Source organism: Euprymna scolopes, chromosome 18 (assembly GCF_053919585.1).
Source record: "Euprymna scolopes isolate OS-2025 chromosome 18, ASM5391958v1, whole genome shotgun sequence".
NCBI lineage: Eukaryota > Metazoa > Mollusca > Cephalopoda > Sepiida > Sepiolidae > Euprymna > Euprymna scolopes.
In genome coordinates, this window is record NC_136499.1 from 123497097 (window position 1) to 123516965 (window position 19869).

General features: G+C 33.8%; 1 protein-coding gene across 1 annotated transcript in view; it reads right to left on the reverse strand.

The window, feature by feature from the left end:
* The window catches only part of LOC145297796 (thioredoxin reductase 1, cytoplasmic-like), a 91903-nt gene that overhangs the window by 32296 nt on the left and 39738 nt on the right, over window positions 1–19869 (reverse strand). The window contains exons 5-12 of the mRNA XM_080144082.1: window positions 19088–19230; window positions 17292–17364; window positions 15837–15905; window positions 10434–10484; window positions 9941–9978; window positions 7710–7814; window positions 4618–4733; window positions 2381–2606 (exon numbers count right to left, since the gene is read on the reverse strand). Of these exons, the coding sequence (XP_080000208.1) occupies window positions 2381–2606; window positions 4618–4733; window positions 7710–7814; window positions 9941–9978; window positions 10434–10484; window positions 15837–15905; window positions 17292–17364; window positions 19088–19230 (821 nt within the window). The remainder of the gene's footprint in view (window positions 1–2380; window positions 2607–4617; window positions 4734–7709; window positions 7815–9940; window positions 9979–10433; window positions 10485–15836; window positions 15906–17291; window positions 17365–19087; window positions 19231–19869) is intronic.

Here is a 19869-nt window from a genome sequence, read left to right on the forward strand (position 1 = left end):
AGGAATCATCTAATCATTGGAAATGTATTTTTAAAGTAATGCACCTCGGGTTGTGTTCATATTTTCGGGCTGAGTTTTTATACAAGTGTGAATGAGCATTCATGCCAGTTTTGGGTTTTTTTTTTTTAAGTAAAGAATTCCAATTCTGGTGGGTCAAACCCTCGAGTCAGATACATTTCCTATTTCTTGATCTTAGTTAAACATTTTTCACTTGCAAATATTGATGTACTTCATGATAAACCACACAGCCATCCACTTGAAAATCATGGACCAGTTTATCTATCGGGGGAGGGGGAGGGTAGTGGTTAATGACACTGACTGACGACCTAAATGTCTCAAGTTTGACTCTAGTTTGTTTCACAAAAATCACTTTCACTTTGGATGTTGGCAACTTTCATGTGATATCTATGATATTGTTTCCCCCAAAAAATGCTAGGAAGAGGAAATAAAAGAAAAAATATAACAGAAGAAAAAGAAGTAATTTCATCAAGTAACAGGAAATATAGTTGATGAAAAGACAATCGATGGGAAGTTGTTCACTGGGTAGACAAAAGATGGACGACATAGGATTGTTGGTCATGGTGTAGAAATAGGACAGAACAATGGATGTAGACATACGCAGACTTGAGCGAGTGGCTAGGAGTTAACAACTGTGAGAACAGTTTGTTGACGACAGTTGGAGTTTGGACACAGTTGAAGCCAGATCGTGGCTTTGACCAAATCGAAAAACCTTGAAAGAACAGAGGAGCTGTCTGAGAGTACATCTTTCAAACTGCTTGACCTAACATTCACAGGAAACATGAGTTGGAACAATTATATTGAAAACATTGCCAGGGCCGCTGCGAAAAAGGTAGGCTCTCTCTACCGTGCTAGAAAACTACTGACACCTGAAAGTATCTTGTACCTCTATAAGACCACCATTCGCCCATGTATGGAGTATTGTTGTCACATTTGGGCTGGTGCGTCTGCTGCTAGTCTCTCGCTCCTAGACAAGGTTCAAAAGAGAGTCGCCAATCTGATAGGCCCTGAACTGGCATCTAAGCTTCAGCCTATGTCCCATCGACGAAACGTTGCATCCCTCTGTCTGTTCTACAAGTATTTTAATGGTGAATGCTCTGACGAACTGCAGGCACTTGTGCCCCCACGACGTAGACACCCTCGACAAACCTGACAGGCAGCTAAATCCTATCCCCACACAGTAGAGATCCCTAGATTTAAAAGATCTTTCTACTCCAGTAGTTTCTTCCCCAGAACCGCTAGAATCAAACCCAAAATATAGTTATTACGATTTGAACTTTCATCAGATGAAGAAATTAAAAATGAAACAAGTTAAACGTATGCGTATTTGTGTATACATACAAGAAAACTTAGTTGACTTACGCCTGCCAAGTTCCAATTTTTTTTTCAATTTTGATTCCTTAGCAGCTAAAAACTCAAAAGAATGATTCACAAAAGTTGCATTCATTTGATCCACAAAATGCAATTTGTAAAAAAAAAAAAAAAAAAAAAAAAAAAAAAAAATGGAGACAGACAGTGGGTTTTATGAATTAGATTTTTCACTCGTAGACCTGTCATCCATAGAATGCATTCTACTGTATATTTGTTTCTGAAGCTTAGATACTAAAAAAAAAATATTTTTTTTAAAAAGGGAGGGGAGGGGGATTTGTGATCAATAATGTAGACCCCCTCCCCTCCCCAAAAAAGTACAAACTTTATCTCTTTTAGAAAGAAAATGGAGGTTATTTTTACACTAATGCTTTTTTTTGTTTTTTTTCAAGTGGAAGTGGCCAGTCTTGTCCGGTCGCAAAATACGCTTAAATATATTTTAATTCATGCAGATTTCATATTTATTATTATAGAGCCAATTCTCTATTGATTATTATATTGTACCCAATGTATAAAACTGATTTCAAAAGTTAAAAAAAAAAAAAAAAAAAAAAAAAAACCGAATGACTTGAATGCTATCAGCTAGAATCGAAATCAATCATTTAGTGCTCCAGCCATGTTCCCTACCATTTGAGCTATCAACAAATAGATAGATTTTAAATTAAGCCACTTCAAACTATGAATGAATTTGCACATGTGCAAAAGTAATAAAAATATGTCAGCAAGTTGGAACGAACATTTTGCATTTCAATTCGCCAACATTTCTGTATGCGTTGTTCATCCATCCAAACAAAGATTTTACTTGCTATAAACCATCATTGGTGTATGATTAATATTTCTTGCTAATTTCAGTGTGCCATGTAGTTTTAGAGTTTATTATATTACTTTCACACAATTATATTGTTTTATTTATTTTGAAAACCATTTAACAGATGAAATTTAAAGAAAAAAAAATTTAAAAAAAAAATGAATGAATAAATAAAAAGACATTTACCTTTTTCACCTGTGATTCCTGTATAAACCTGATACCATGACTTTCCATGTAGCTCCCAATCAGGTCAGCCATTTGACGATCAAAACCGCGCAGCAGTATTGAACGGACCATCACAGTCACATCAAGGCCAAACGCTTTCAAGAAACCCGCACATTCCAAAGAGATGTAGGAGGCTCCAACTAAAAGCGTCTTTCCAGGACAATGTTGCAATGCAAACAGGTCATCACTAGAAACAGAAAAAAAAAAAAAAATAGTTTATATTATATCGTTGCCCGGATGTTTTTAAGTGTGTGTGTGTGTGTGTGTAGGGGGGGGAGTAATAACCCTGTTTAAATATTATTAAAAAAAAACGATGTTAAAAAAATTCAGAAACCCCCCCCAAAAAAAAAATAAATAAATAAATAAATAAATAAAAATAAAAATTTAAAAAATATTTTTAAATTAAAAAAATAAAAAAAATTTTAAAAAAAATAAAAAAATTAAAAAAAAAAATAAAAACAGTGAAAAGCAGAAAAAAATGGCATAAATAACCCTGTTGGATCAAACCTGCAATCTTAAGATAACGCTGTGTGTGTGTGTGAGAGAGGGGGGTGGGGTGGGGTAAACGAAAGAATATGGGAAGTAATAACCCTGTTTAAATTAAAAAAAAAAAAAAATTAAAAAGAAAAAATAAAAGCATGCTAATTCCCTCTTAGGTTATTAGACATAGGAACATGCAATTTCGTAGGTAGAAATGATTAAATGCTTATTTTCATACCAGCCTGGGTGCCCGGCATTGCTCGGGTGTTTGGAGGTGTGTCGTGAGAAAAAAAAATGCATGACGCCATAGGAGGCCATGTTATATTAGGTTGACAATAAAGTTCTTTGAAATTTTTAATTTCAAATGATGTATTTTCAAATAAGTTTTCATTATAATATGTTTACCTTATATAAAGAGGGTTTTTTGCTCAATCTAATCGTTTAAATCACAATCATTTTAAAAACAATTATATCTTCTTTTCAGAACGTTGAATACAAGATGGAAAAAAAAAAAAAAAAAAAAATTTGCACTTTTCTTATTTCAATTCAAGCTTGGCCGAAAAGCTGCTGGAACAGCTCGGGATATCAATGAAGCATTTAGCCCAGAAACCACGACTGAACGCACAGCACAATGGTGGTTTAAGAAATTCTGTAGCAGCGACGAGAGTCTTAAAGATGATGAGCGTAGTGTTTGCCATCGGATGTTGACAACAATCAATTAAGAGCCTTAGTCGAAGCCAATCCACGCACAACTGTTTGAGAACTTGCTTCTAATTTAGACGTAACATACATAATTTCCAATCATTGAGAGAGATTGAAAAGACAAAACAACTTGATAAATTCACAAATTGAATGACAAAAGAAACTTTTCTGCATCAAGAATGGAACTTGGTAAGAAAAGTGGGTTCTTTATGACAACCAGCGATGCTCCGCTTAGTGGTTAAACACCAACGAAGCTCCACGACACTTCCTGAAGCCAGAGTTGCACCAAAAGAAGGTGATGTTGACTTTTAGGTGGCATGAGACTGGTTTCATCCATTACCGTTTTTTGAATGCAGGCGAAACTATTACAGCAAAGAAGTACTGTCAACAAATGAATGAAATTCATCAGAAACTTCGACAACACCCAGCATTAGTCAACAGAAAAGGCCCAATTTTCCTCCATGACAATGCCCAACCGTACATTGATAAACTGACCCTGCAGAAGTTGAACGAATTGGGCTACGAACTTCTGCCTCATCCGATTTACTCTCCAGACTACTACTTTTCAAGAATCTCAACTTTCTGCATGAGAAATGTTTTAAAAAATTTAAGCGATATCGAAAACACCTTCAGCGACTTAATCGCCACCAGAACGCGAGATTTTTTACCTTACTGGCATAAATACACTTGTTTTGCGTTGGCAAATGTATGCTGATTCCGATGGTGCTCATTTCGAGCAACAAATTTTTGTTCGAGCCAAGATATGGTCACCTGAAATTAAAAGTCAAAACCCGCACAAACTTTCTTGTCAAGCTGATAGCAACAATTTTGCAAAAAAATTGTACCTAACTTGACGAAAGACAAGAAATGACCACGGATGTTCTGTACTTTTTTTTTTTTTTTGAGTGTTGCGATGTAATTTATTTTGAATTGCCGTATTTCACATATGTATGTCTACCTACTTATTTCAGTTATAAAAAATGCCAAGGATACTTAATTTAACAGTTCATGCTTACCTTGTTATGCAATATTCCTTAGCACCTGGGCAGTTGAGGTAGTTAGGGCGCAGTCCTGGGGCAAGCAAGAACTGAGCGCTGGTATGTGTGGTAACTTTACCCTTTTTGTTGACAGCCTAAAATACAAATTAGGATTATAATAAAAAAAAAATTTTTCAAATCACATTCACAAATCTGTTGGTCTTTTGTTGCTGTTAGCCATAATTGACACCATATAAGCATTGTGGTATTACATACAGCAAAACTGTTTACAGAAAAAATATATATTGGCTTGGGAGAGGTGCTAGTCTAGCGGCACTGATGAGCTGTGATACAACGAAACAGGACTATGTCGATGACTATATAGATATATATATATAGATATATATATATATATATATATATACTAGCAGGCCACCCAGGGCATAAAATACGCTAAAATATATTTTGATTAATTTTGATTAATGCAGATTTCGTATTTATTATTATACTAGCGAGGGGTACCCGGCGTTGCCCGGGTGTTTGGAGGTGTGTGTGGTTTTGGGTAAATCAAAACTCCAGGGGGAGGGGGTTAAAACAAAAAAAAAATGTTTTGGTAGGTAAGTATGAGGATCGAACCTGAACCCTTGAGGCAAGGTTGGAAATTAAAGCGTGAAAAAAATAAAATAAAATAAAAAATAAAAAAATGTGACGTTAACCATTGCGCCACCACGACATACTGACAGAAACACGTTTGAATTTATTTACTTAAGTTGGAAGGTGCACGTTTTAATGACTTAATGAGGTCAACTTTTGACTGCGGGGTAGCATTTCATTTAGTGCGGGAATGCTTTCCCCCCCCCCCAAGACGTTGGGGGGTAGGGGTAAACAGCTTCACTTGTCGAAATTGATATAAGGAAATAATATTTACACATTGATCAAAGCTGATTGCTTTTGGACATTTCCGCCGATCGAGACCGGAAAAATAACGCAAGAATTAGTGTCGCTTTTATTATAAGAAAAGGCCTAACCTACATGCGGCGAGCGAAAACTGTTGAATATTTATCTTCCCGAAGTCGAGCAAATTAAATAGACAGGCGAGCTCCATTGTTAACTCTGAGATATTACGATTTACATGTGATATAAAAAGTTTTTAAAAAGTTGTTAGGCGACCGACCGCTTCTCTGAAAAAAGCCTTTCTTGGACATACACAAAAAGCAAACACACACACATTTTCGCTTTTATATATAGATTTATATAGATTATATTGGACCCAATATATAGTAATGATTTAAAAAGTTTTTAAAAAATGACTTGTGCACCACCAGAGAATCGAAACCAAAACGTTTAGCTTACGATTTACTTTTAACTTTGACGTTAATGACTGTACTATGAAGACACGTTTGCTGCAAGGCTAAAAATTAAAACATGAACCAATAGTTATTACATTACACATGCATATTTGTAATGCCATTGTTCGACCTTCACCTTACAAATTCCATTTCTTTAATTTTCACATTTTGCACTGATTTTCCCCCAGCTAAAACCCAAATATAAAGTTTCAAATGGGTTTGAATACCCTATATAATAAGTTTCACATCTGTAGACAAAAACTGACAGGAGTTCGGTAGGAAAAATTTTTTAAACAAATATATATATATATATATATATATATATATATATATATATATGCATACATAAATAGATATAGAAAGAGGTTTGTGTTTATTATAACCTTTTATTCAAATATTACGCAAGTATGAATCATGTAGAATATCTGCATGAATATAATTACACATAATAGTTAACTAAAGATGATCATCTCAATAGAAAACCGAAGCAACTAATAGGGAATTAACTAAAATGAATGTTTAAAAGAAAATGCAAATTAGCTAGATCGTTTGCTAGTGATAAATACAATATATAACAAAGTTGTATTTTCTTTTTAAATAAATAGAAAAGAGGCTCCCCTTTTTTCTGTTGGTCTTCAGACCAGAATCAAAGTGTAGTATCTGTCCAGCAGATACTGCACTTAAGATAATTTGTACCAGTCAATGGAGGGGAAACCCTCTATACTGGGACAATTATTATTTTTGGTAACCAGAGTGACCCCTTTTAGGGGAGCTGGTTTTTACCTCACATTAAAAACGGCCTTGTGCCTAATTTGCTCAGTGGGGGAGCAAATAAACACCATCTGTCCGGCAGATACTACAAGCAAAGACCATATGTGGGGTCAACCCCACATATAAGACCTTTGTCAATGTAGGGGCAACCCTTCATACCAATTGTCACTATCCAGCTCCCCTACTCCCCGGGAAGCTGGTCCGCATTTCCCCTTCACTCCTCACATTAAAAACGGCCTTGTGCCTAATTTGCTCGGTGGGGGAGCAAATAAATACCTTGCCTTTTTTCTGTTGTCCTTGGCCTTCGGGCCAGGATCAAAATGTATCTGTTCTGCAGATGCTGCACTTACGATAATTTGTACCAGTCAATGGGGGGAGGGGGGAACCCTCTATACTGGGACAATTATTATTTTTGGTAACTTTTTGACTACTTTTAGGGGAGGTGGTTTTTACCCCACATTAAAAACGGCCTTGTGCTTTATTTGCTTTGGTGGGGAAGCAAATAAATACATTAAATAAATAGAAAAGAGTTTTTAATATGAATGTAAATACACAAAAAAAAAAAAAAAAAAATTATAGGAATATAGATATATACATTAGTTACCTTGATTTTTGGAATTATACCTAATATGCTCTGTAGGTGAAAATTAACTTTCATTGAGCTAAATATTTATTGCAATTTGAAATATAATTTATGAAATATATATCTCAATAGATATTTTCTTATCAAAAGAAAAGATTATATAAACTAGTGAGGGTACCCAGCATTGCCGGGTGTAGAGAGGTGGTATGAGGAATCAATACAACCATCACCTCTGTCAAAAGTTTTAGGCAGACATACAAACATACATACATTTAAACAGACAGGTGAGATTTATATTATAGATTATTTGATGTATCCACATAAAATTTGGTTAGAAATATTTTAGGTATCTATTTTTAGATTTACTTCAACAGTGCTCAATACTTGAGTAGAGTTAGGTAGTAAGTTATAGAAAATATAAATCTTACCTCTATTGTGTGAGGACCAACAAATTTCGCATAGGCATTCACGTAGGTTATTTTTTTTTCTCGAAGTTGGACCCGATAAGCAAAATTTAATGAACCAATGTGATCCTTGAGAAATGAAGAAAGAAAAAAAAAAGATTAATTCATGGAAAAAACGTAGGTGGAAAAAAAAAAAAAAAAAAGAAAAAAAAAAAAAGAAAAAAAAAAAAAAATACTTATTTCAAAATAACTGATTATTTCCCTACCACAGTGAAAAGGTCGGGAAAGTGCAATTTAAAGAGCCAGCGCTCTAAATAAAGCACGCTGGACAAACAAACGTCAGCATTTTCTGGTAAGGGTGTTTCAGGCGATTAGCAATAAGCTAACTTCTTATGAAAGGTAAAGTGTGGAATGGTAGAATTAGACTTTTTTTTTCTTTTTTTTTTTTTTTTTTTTTTTTTTTTTACAAGGTAGTCACCACTTATCAAGGCCCAGAAGCCACTCGGGGATAAGGGTTATTGCGTGTATAGTAATCAATGGGATAGTATTGTAGTAATCGTTAGTATAGGAGATGTGACAAAGTGTCTTACTTAAGGGAGTGGTTTATCAGAAATTTGTTTATGTTGGACTTGAAGACATCCAGGTTGTTGTCAGGTGGGAAACAGGCAAACAGAAAAGAGTTCCACAGGCGTGCAGTTCTAAGAAAGAAGCTTTGTTCATGGAATCTACGTTTTGATTTAGGCACAGATAAAGAATGGGGAAAATTATTGACAGTGGTCTCAGCTAGACGGATGTTTATCGTGAAAGATTGGCGAGGGGGAACCAAAGATTGGAGCTCAGACTAGCACTTGCCATGAAAATAACGATAAAACAAAGACAGGCTTGCAACGTCTCTTCTGTGGAAGAGAGGTTGCAGGGAAGAGAAAAGGGCATCCCCCACTAAGCCACGAAGTCTATTTTGTATTCTGTCAAGGCAGGATAGACTGTTTTTAGCAGCTCCTGCCCAGATGTGGCAGCAGTACTCCATCCTTGGATGTACTTGGCTCTTATATAGAGAATTACATCAGCAGTGAGATATCTCCTGGAGCAGTAGAAGGATCCTACCATTTTTCCAGCGACCTTGGCAACCGACTTTATGTACGTGTTTCATTTCAGGACTCCTGGAAGATATAGATATTCTTATACACACATCAGAAAAAAATCTGGCCATCCAGTCAGCATCCACTTGAAACGGCCAATCTGCTACCAATCTATAAACATCAAAAACTTAATACTTAAGGAATTGCAGCCATTTTGTGTCTAGTGGCATACCAGAAACATCCATCTTGGACTAGTTTTTTCCCACCAGTGTGACTACAAATCAAACTGTTTGAGGGAGACCTTCAGATTGCCCTTGAACGGTTTCTGCTGTCCTACGGTTCTTGTTCTTGGAGAGCTCACCATAAAGAAGCTGTTTTGGGAGCCTTGAAACTGACATGCAGCATATATGACCTGCAGTATATATGACCTGCAGTATATATGACCTGCAGCATATATGACCTGCCCACTGCTGCAACATGGTGTGTACTGACTGTTTGGTATCTTTTCTTACTACTCAATTTTCAACAATCTACAGAGGCAGGTCATATATACACCGTATGACACATGTCAGTGAAATAAAAAGAACTATGCCTACTTTAGACATACACAGATTCATTCTGTATATAACACAAGTCTTTATTGATTCTGTATATAACACAAGTCTTTATTGATTCTGTATATAACACAAGTCTTTATTGATTCTGTATATAACACAAGTCTTTATTGATTCTGTATATAACACAAGTCTTTATTGATTCTGTATATAACACAAGTCTTTATTGATTCTGTATATAACACAAGTCTTTATTGATTCTGTATATAACACAAGTCTTTATTGATTCTGTATATAACACAAGTCTTTATTGATTCTGTATATAACACAAGTCTTTATTGATTCTGTATATAACACAAGTCTTTATTGATTCTGTATATAACACAAGTCTTTATTGATTCTGTATATAACACAAGTCTTTATTGATTCTGTATATAACACAAGTCTTTATTGATTCTGTATATAACACAAGTCCATTGGTTAGATTGAGATGTAAGATTGAAATCCAAGTCTAAGAATTTCAAATGAGATGAATTAGTAATTTACAGGTTTTTGATGATTTGTAGAACCCAAGCCCCACCCCTGGATAATCAACAAAACAAATCTAATTAGGTTGACTTACCTGCACAGCATCCCGTAATATATTCCAATTATGTTTGTCTGAAAAGAAAAAATATTTTACCAACAAATTTAAAAACCGAATATTAACTTTAAGAGTGCTATACTGTGTTTAAAGTATTGTGATTAAAAAAAAATACTAATTACAAAGAAAAAAAAACGCTAATTAAAGAAACGTTTTTTTAATTACAGTTTTTATTTCAAATACCATTAATTAAAAAAAATCTAATTAAAAAAAAAACCGTAATGAAAAAAAAAAAATGGTAATGAAAAAAAAAAACGGTAATGAAAAAAACCTAAATAAAAAACTAAAAAAATGTAATAAAAAACAGTTAATTAAAAAAAAAAAAAAAAAAACGTTAAAAAATAGGTTAAAAAACGTTTTAAAAAGTTAATTTATAAAATTAGAATTCATAAATGAATAAAATAAATTTTTTTATTGTCCGACCATCTAAGATTCTGAATTTAAAGAACTCAAAAATCACTAAAATACTCACAAGTTTCTTCAACGGCCCACCCATATTTCATACTATCGTTGACAGCTTCACCTAAAATTCAAAACAAAATTAAACATGAACAAATTATTGTTTCACAAGTTGTTAGAATTGATAACATTATTTGGAAAACAAATTAAAAAAGAAAGATTTTAAATTAAAGCCAAGTTAATCAACATTTGTTTCTCATTTTTAATCACTAATGTTAGATGTATGTTCACTTTGTGATGATGTACGGAAGTGAAAACTGGCCAATGGGAGTTGATGACATGCATTGCAAGGCAAGAAATTATACGATGGATGTGTTGCTGAAGATAAGGTAATTTGAAAGTCAATTTCTAAAAGTTGTCCAACATGTAGGTGCTAAATTGAATATGATGATGATGATGATGATGATGATGATGATGATGACAGAAATACTTGGAAGTGAGTTAAAAAAAAAACTCATTGTGTATGATTCGATTGCTTTGCATTACAGCATATCAACCCTTTTGTGGGGTTATTTAATGGTAAATCTATCTTAGTAATTGTCTGTATTTTTGAGATGAGGTGTTTTCATTGATTGAGATTGTCGGACTGACTTCCTCATCTTGGTTGTTATTGTCACAACGTTTCGGCCGTTTTGCCCTCCGGCCTTAATCCTAACAAACGGTTCCCCAGTTCGATACAAAACACCTGACGAAGGCCGGAGAGTAAAACGGCCGAAACGTTGTGACAATAACAACCAAGATGAGGAAGTCAGTCCGACAATCTCAATCAATGAATCTATCTTGTCAAAAGTTTGTATGTTTCAAGTTTTTTATATCATCAAATATTTATTCAGGGTTTGGTTTGGTTGTTTTTTGGGGGTTTATTTAATGCAGAATCCGATCATTTTGTTAAGTTTTTATGTTTTAAATTCTTCATATTTTCAAATATTTATTCATATTTATAGCGATTTTTTTTTTTTTTTTTTTTTTTTTTTTTTTACAAAAAATGATTGTATTTTAAAAAAGAAAAAAGAAAATCCAAGTTTAGTGCATTTTAGGTCAGGAAACCGGTATCTACAGTCTACTCTGATAGCATCAACCATTTTGAGTGTTTTCGTTACCATAATTAACTCCGCAAGTAATCCATTTCTCCGTAAATTTCTATTACTCTGATTATCTCTCTATTGCTGGAACCCCACCCCATGCCCCCCTCTTATTTTATACAAGATTTATTTCTCATTTAGATCTTTTTCTTTTTAAAAATAGAACTTAATATAGAAAAATAATTAAAACATTGGAATAATTCTTTACTAGCATTGCCTGGGACAGAATGAAGATCAACAAATGTTGGATACCTCCAATACTTTTGTCATCTAAACTAGTGAAATAGTCCATTATTTTTTTCAACCAAATCGATTGATCGTATGTTCTAGTCTGGGATGAACTGTCGTGCACTAGGAAGAAGCTTCAATGCCTCCCAACACTGACAGTCCACAATACATTAGTCTACATTGCACTGTAGAGAGCCTGTTGATTTTATAAAATTATTTTTATAATAGCTTGAATTAAAATTTAAAATGTAAAAGTATCATAATTCAATTGTGTTCTAAACTGAAACATTTATTTCCAACGCGTCTGTCTTATTAAAGAACCTACTGTTGATTTCATATGCCGGGCCCTTCTGCTTGTGTGATAAAACTTCTCAAGTGCACTTGTGACGTTAGACTATATCAGGGTATACTATAGGGAATAAACTCAGACACAAACTGCTTTTTATATATAGGAAGCGATAGAGATAAGTAAAAGGAAATATAACACCACAAGTAATGTTATTTAACCCATGGTCAAAAATGAAAGCTGAAACTGAGCAGAAAGAGACTAATTATAAATTTTGTCTTTACAACATATTTCTCTTAGTCTATCTTTATTCACTTTTTCTCTGAAACTACTGCACCGATCTGGCTGAAATTTTGTATAGGCTTTTGTTATGATACGATGCAAACTTTCCGTTCGAGTTAATAGGATTAGTATTTAATTCAAAAACCTTATTCAATCATCAAAACTCATATTTTCTTGATTCAAACAAATAAATCAGAGTTCAAGGAGTTACTTTTTTAGTGTGTGTGTGTGTATATATATATATATATATATATATATATATATAATGAATGACAAAAATCTATATTCCAAAGTTCATTATGTTGATCATCTTACAATTTATTCCTTTAATTCAGTATTTGTTTCGTAGCACAAAATCAGTTATTATATCAATCAGTGAATCTATTTTGCCCTTAACTTGTCAGAAGAAATAGCAACAATCAATCCATCAAAAGGAGATAAAGTGCGTTCTGACATTATTAAAAATCCGAAAATTGGAAGAGAAGTTGTAAATACCTTATAATATGTTTACATTATACCATTTTGAATTTAGAAAAAAAAAAAATATACGCACACAATTTTTTTTGTTTTGTTCACTTAGGTTATATTTATAGGGAGGCAATGTAAGTGAAAAGTTTGGTTTACATCATATTAAATTTCTGCATGGATTACAGAATGTATCCAGTTCAAAATTCCACACGGTTACCAAGTTCAAAAAGATGCACCTTAAATAGGTCAACAACAAGTACATTAACGAAAACGTGAACGATAAGATAAGAATAATCAACTATAAATCAAAACATAATACAACACAATTCTTAATAGATAAAAATGAAAAAAAGATGGCAAAGCCTTTCTGCTTTACAGCCTTCCTTTTTGATACAAGAGGAATAAAATGGGAGAAAATCTGATAAACTTTCTGGGAGAGGGGGATTCAGGGGTTAAAATAACAGAAAAGTTATGTTTAAAAACTAGTTTATTAAGTATTTTTTTCTTTATTATTCAATTCTACAAATGTTTTAAACAAATTTTAAATACTAGCATTTCAGCCCGGCGTTGACTGGGTGTTTGGAGGTGTATGTTGAGCAAAAAAAAGCGATCAATTTTTTTTTTTAAACTTTGTCCCTTTAACATTTGTTTTGGGCTCAAATCAAGTTATTAAGTTACATCCATGTCCAAGGAACCTATATCTAAAAATTCAAGGGTTTAGACCCAAAATTGTCGGAGGAGTTTGGTAGAGTTCTCAAAAGATCAAATCGTTGAACTTTGACCCCTTAACAGCCAAATTTCTAACTGAAAACCGATCACAAACAGTTTCCCAATTCTCACTACCCTGTATATCAAATTTCAAGTCTGTAGACTGAAAATGGACAGTTATTTCGTAGGGAAATGTACACACACACACACAGACATGTTCACTTTTCTAGATATATAGATTATGTACAGAAAAATAAAATGGAAAACCAAAATATAAAAACACATCAGTAGACCAATATTTATTTTTTTTATTTTGACAAGAACTTAAAAAAAATAAATAAATAAATAAATAAAAAAATATACACATGGTCTAGAGTTTGATTCCTAGAAACAGTCAAGCTATGCTGATGAGAGGTAGTTACCTTGAAACACGCGTGTATGTAGATTACTGTTTTAAGAATAATAATAAAATGTTATATACGTCCAAATAAATTATGGGCAACTTTCTAAGTAAATAAAAATGAGCTTCAAGGCAGAGCCACTATTTAACCGTATTTATTGTAAAAAAAAAAAAAAAAAAAAAAAGATCTAATATATATATATATATATATATATATATATATATATATGCCCAGAAAAAACAATTTTCATTATTTAAGTTGTTTTGAAGGCTTTCCAATTGGATTATATGCATCGTCACGCTGGACTTATTTTGGACTCCATTCTCTCTAAAGAACTCTTTTTCATTTCGGATCAACTTGAGAGGATTTTCATGCAAGCTGAAATATTATGCGCAGTTTGTTTTTATATATATATTTTTTTTTACATATCTAACATTTTTTCACTTTTTTATTTGGCAATTTATAACTACATAACTAAATTGTGGTTTCACTTAATGCCTTAACTAGCAAATTCTAGCATTGCTACAAATATAATTTGCTGATTTCTTTATGTCCTTTGATGAGAAGAATAACAAGACTAGCATTCTTTGAAACTCCACAGAATAAGGACTTTGTAAATTGTTTTTTGGCATATTCAGTCAAACAATAAATTTTGATTGTAAAGTTCAACTTAGTTTTAATTTTCTTTCTCATATATATATATATATATATATGTTTATTTACACAAATTCTATCAGATTTTATCCTTTATATTCATACTAGCATGGATATCTGGCATTGTCCAGGTCGACATGAAGTTCAGTTTGGACAGAGCTGCTATAATAAGGATATTGAATACTTTCATCATGGGCAACATCGATACCCCTACAACAACAATTTTAATACTGAGCATTTTTTGTTACCCATGCACTGAAAAAATAAAAAACAAACTCCCTCCCCCATACCCCCAAAAAAGAAAAGGTAAATGAATCAAAACAGCAGGGAATGCCAGTGCAACCAGAAAAAAAGTCACAATGTCCGAGCTCAAATGTGAAACGGGAAAAAGGGGAAGGCAAAAACTTATGTACAAACTACTTTGTCCACACTTATGACGTCACAAAATAAGCTTTTTAAACGCAGTTTTAGTTTGATACGTGTGCGTGACTTGCATAAAGAGCGACGCAAAAAAAAAAAAAATAAATAAATAAATAAATGGTCCAGTTGACCACCAGATTTAATCTTTTTCTCTAATTTTCCCATTATGCATCTGGAGCATTGCTCTTTCTACCTGGTTTGATACGGATGAGAAAAGTTTTTAGCAAACGTACAAACACGTCTATTATATTATAGATTATACAATATACAGACATGTATACGTATGCACACTAAAAAGTATAGAATTCATGTTATCTATTGTTTTTAAATATTTTCATAACACACACACATTAAGAAAACAAAACAAAAAATGTTTAATTCCATATTCATTATTTTTTTTTTTTTAATATTAGTGCTATTAAAGTGTTAGATATTAGATAAAAGGTAGTGCTAGTCAACGATTGTTATGATCGTTGTAATATTTGATATGATTTGATCAGTCAAGAATTGGGAGCGAGAGAGAGTGGACAGAGTCTGATGGTGATGGCTGCCAGTAGAGGAAATCAGAATGCATTAAATTAAGACCAGCAGCAGTTTTCCAATAGGGAAACATTGGTAATAATAATAATTTGCAGCTTTTCGCGAGGATCCGTCAAACAAGATGTCCCTTTTGTTTCAAGTCTGTTGTAAAAATGTATCTGTTGTCGTAAGTTTTATACCACTAGACGTTACACAATATACATTCCTCCATGCAATATTCAGCACCCCCCACCACCCAAGTATTACAAAAGTAGAGAGAGAGAGTAAGAAGAGTTAAACAGGATCTTTTTTGGGTTTTTTTCAACTACAAGAAATACAGCATGTTTAAATATATAGACTTTACTTACCTAAAAGAGCAGCTTGATGCATCAATTTTTTTGGTATACAGCCAACATTGACACAGGTGCCACCAAGGCCTGGAAAAAAAAAAATGGTTTTAAATTTCACTTACAGACTAAAAATATGACTTCAGTCATTTAAATACATTCAATTCGGATTGTTTTTATTCAGGCTTCTTGTTTGAATGCATATTTCTTTATTTAACGAGATATAATAACAATGTGGAGTGCTACAGCAATAAGCGCCCACGGTTGGTGTGTATTCTGTAGAGAAGCACTATCACTCAAACCTGGAACCTGTTCAATACAAAAAATAAGATAAATGCAAATTTAGGCGCTATCGGGGTTTGAGGTGACAGCATAAAAAGACAGTTTTTTTTTTTTGCAGGGCAATGACATTATCTCATTCATATGAGTGCTTTCAGTTAGGATTGGTTGGTTGGTTGTTTTTGTTTACGGCATATCAACCCTTTTCGGGTTATTTAATGCCGAATCGCAAGATTTTGAAGAAAAATTTTTTAATAGAATATATTTGTTGTTTTCAAATCATTTTTTATTTAACCCATAGTTGGGACCCTAACAGGTACTACCACTCCGGGTCAGAGTGGACTTGGGAGCAATGGTAATTAAAGGGTGGCTCCACACTCTCCAAAGCCCACAAGCTGGGGCCTCACCACTGGATATAGTTTAAGGTCATATCCAGGACCCCCATTGAGGGACTTTTACCCTCTGCAGGGGAGCAGTCGGCATATTCTAATCCCCCACCGACAGGGCCTTCAGTCAGGAAGAGGACGAAAAGAAAAAATATGACAGCTGCTTGGGAAAAAAGCGAATGAGTTATGGTAGAGAAAAAACCTGCAAAAATCTTTCAAGCTGTTGTAAGGTAGACATGTGGAGACATTTTCCTTTACTGAAACTGATTAAAGAGAATTTATGTACAATTACACAAGAGTTCTCTCCCTTGAATTATTAAACTATAAATATATGTATTAATTAAATTATGCGTTTCAAACGTGTGTGTGTGTGTGTGTGTGTGTGTGTGTGTGTGTGTGTGTGTGTGTGTGTGTGTGCGTGTGCCTCAACATGAATTACACATTGATATACTTTTTATTATTATTCTGTGTCTTTGAACACTGCGGTCATTTTGAATTAGTGTCTGATTCTTCAAAATCAGTTGATTATTGTTGGCATTCACCCCAGCCCACCCAATATCTTTTTAATCAGAATTCTAACATGCTTCTGAATCAGGAGGGAATGGAGAGGGGGGGGGTCTCTCAGAATGAGAGATTCCCCGTGTCAATAGGAGAAGAGCATTCTCCATTCTCTAGCCGTTTGGTTTACAGCTGTAGTCTGGTCTCTTCCTGGGATGTTGTTAGGGTTTTGACATAGCTGAGGAACCTTCTCCTTGACTTCAGTAATTCAACCCAAGGAATTTGAAAGATAAAAAGCATAAATGTTACTCACCCCAAGTTGTGCCAGAAGGGGTTGGCTTGACAAAATCAAAAACTGCAACCTTTTTATTAAATGCGGCTGCTGCCTGAGAAAAATAAAAATAAAAAATATGAAAAATTAAAGAAAATTTTTTAATCAAGTGTATATTCAGCACCCCAATTACAAGAGCTCTTGAGTTGGAAGCTATGTTTAGTTTCAGAACAGTTTCCGATGGTTCGTTGTTCAATACAAGTCCTGGAGGTGAGTAGTTCTGGAGTTGGAAGCCACAAAGCTAAAGATTCTTCCTGTGTTGACACATATGCAACATTGCTAAAGAAAAGGTTTAATTTTTATGGAGCAATTCTGGTTTCTGATTGGTTGGTAGCAGAACGTGAATTAATTTGATTCGTCAGTTCCTAGCAGCAGCGTTTATAAATAGAGTCCCACCTGTGAGGGGCCATACCCCCATTATCAGTCAAAAATATTGCAACAAGAGCAGTTAAAAGCAACAGTTTTAACCTTATACTATCTCAACCATATTTGGTTTAACCACCGTTTTACATGTTTGCAGGTATTGAACGACTTTTAAAAATTGACTTCCAAACTAATATGGACCCTAATGTCACAGTGACAATGTGCCTTGTTTTAGATCCAAATAATACATATGTATAAATAGACATCTCGCATGCAGAAACAGACATCTCTCATGTAGGCAGAAATGGTAAAAAGTTGTTGGGTTGAGGCCACTCTGCATATCTTTCCATGTGGTGCAATGGGGAAAAGGTGGCTAGTTAACCTTAATGCATCTAAAATAATAAAATCTATAAGTTAACAAATTTAACGAATTTCCATTACTAACGATTACTATATTGTCCAATTTCTACTGTACACTCTTTAGCCCTTATCCTCGAGTGGCCTCTTGGCCTTGATAAGTGGTGATGCCTATCTAAACCCCCATTTGGCACCAACTGAAATGAATGGCTCTCGTCTTGGGGAAGCACCATGTTTTAACAAGCTTCTGGGACTGAACGTCACTCCAAGTTTGAAATGGAACACACATCAAACCTGTTGTCAAGATTGCAGGAAAAATGGTTGGATCATTCTACCGCTCCAGTAGATATCTCATTGCTGATGCAATCCTGTATAAGTAATTTTCCTTACTCCCTCTCCATGCCTAAATCCAAGCAAAAATTCCACAAGCAGTTTTTTTTTTTTCCTAGAGCTGTTCATTTGTGGAACACAATACCACAGAGCTGCTTCCCGACTGATTATGACAGTTTTTAAATCTAATATAAACAGGTTCTTGAAAAGCCATCCTCAAAAATAAATTATCAAATTTCCATTATGATACCAATTAACCTTTATCCTTGAATGGCCTCCTGGCCTTGATGAATGATTACATGAAATAAAAAAATAAAAAATAAAAAAAATGCATTTTCAAATGAGATATCGTTTTTTGTTAGGACAACTTTTCAATAGGTTACAAGTAAAAGTAAATTAGAGAGTAACGAGAAATAACAGGTGACACCACACTGTAATGATAATACACTTCATCTTTATGTCTTACCAGTGAACGAAAAATCCTAGACCGAGGCAATTTTTATACTAGTCCCAATCCAGAGTACCTCTTTTTTGAGGAAATGAACTTTCCAAACATTAAAAACAACCTTGTGTCCTCGAACCATCTTATCACTGATAACCCGATGATGAAATGCTGATGCTAATCCTTGGATAACATGGTAAATATCTAATTATTTTTAGATGATTTTTTTTTTTTTATAATATGAAAATTTCTTACAGTAAATAAAAATAAAAAGGCATGCCCTAACCTTTGAAGCTGCCAGACCTCCTGAACCGCCGCCAATAACAATTAGATCATAATCATAAGTTTCTTCAGGTTTTTCAGCATTCGCAGCAACTGCTTCATGTAATTTACCATCCTTATGTAATTGAAGAGTGTCATCACAGCCACCTGGAACAATTTAAAAATGGAGAAATAGTTAATGATATGAACTTCTTAAAAGACTCAAGTAATTGAAAGAGAAAACGTGAATTTAGCAGAAAAAACTGACAGAAATGAGGTAAGAATATCATTAAGAGCGGCAAAAACATGTCAAAGAAAAGAGAAAACATGTTTTTGAGAAAAATTATCTTTCTTTTATGGATGGTGGTCATAGAGGTTAATCTTCATAACACTGATTTTGGCCAATCAGCATGTTCTCGACGTAAAAGCAAGTGGTAATTGCTGCCCGTATAAGTTTAGTGTTGAACAAATACTTGATAGAGGAAATATCTCCATCTACGTTTTTTTTTTTTTTTTTTAGGGGAATAAATTTAAGTTAAAATCCAAGGCGTGATTATTGAGAAAAGTATGAACAGATGAACGAGAGTGAATTACTAAGTCCAATCTCATTTGTCCGGGAAGGGGGAGGGGGGAGGGGGGGGGTAGAATTAATCCAGTCAGGATCAGTAGAGCATAATTCCGTTCTCTTGTTAAGATAAAAAGTTATGATTTAAAAGATTCTGTATATTCTATGCAGCAATTCTGGTACCCGATTGGTTCATTCTTATCCTTGGCTATAAATATAATCGTCCGAATCTTTGATCACAC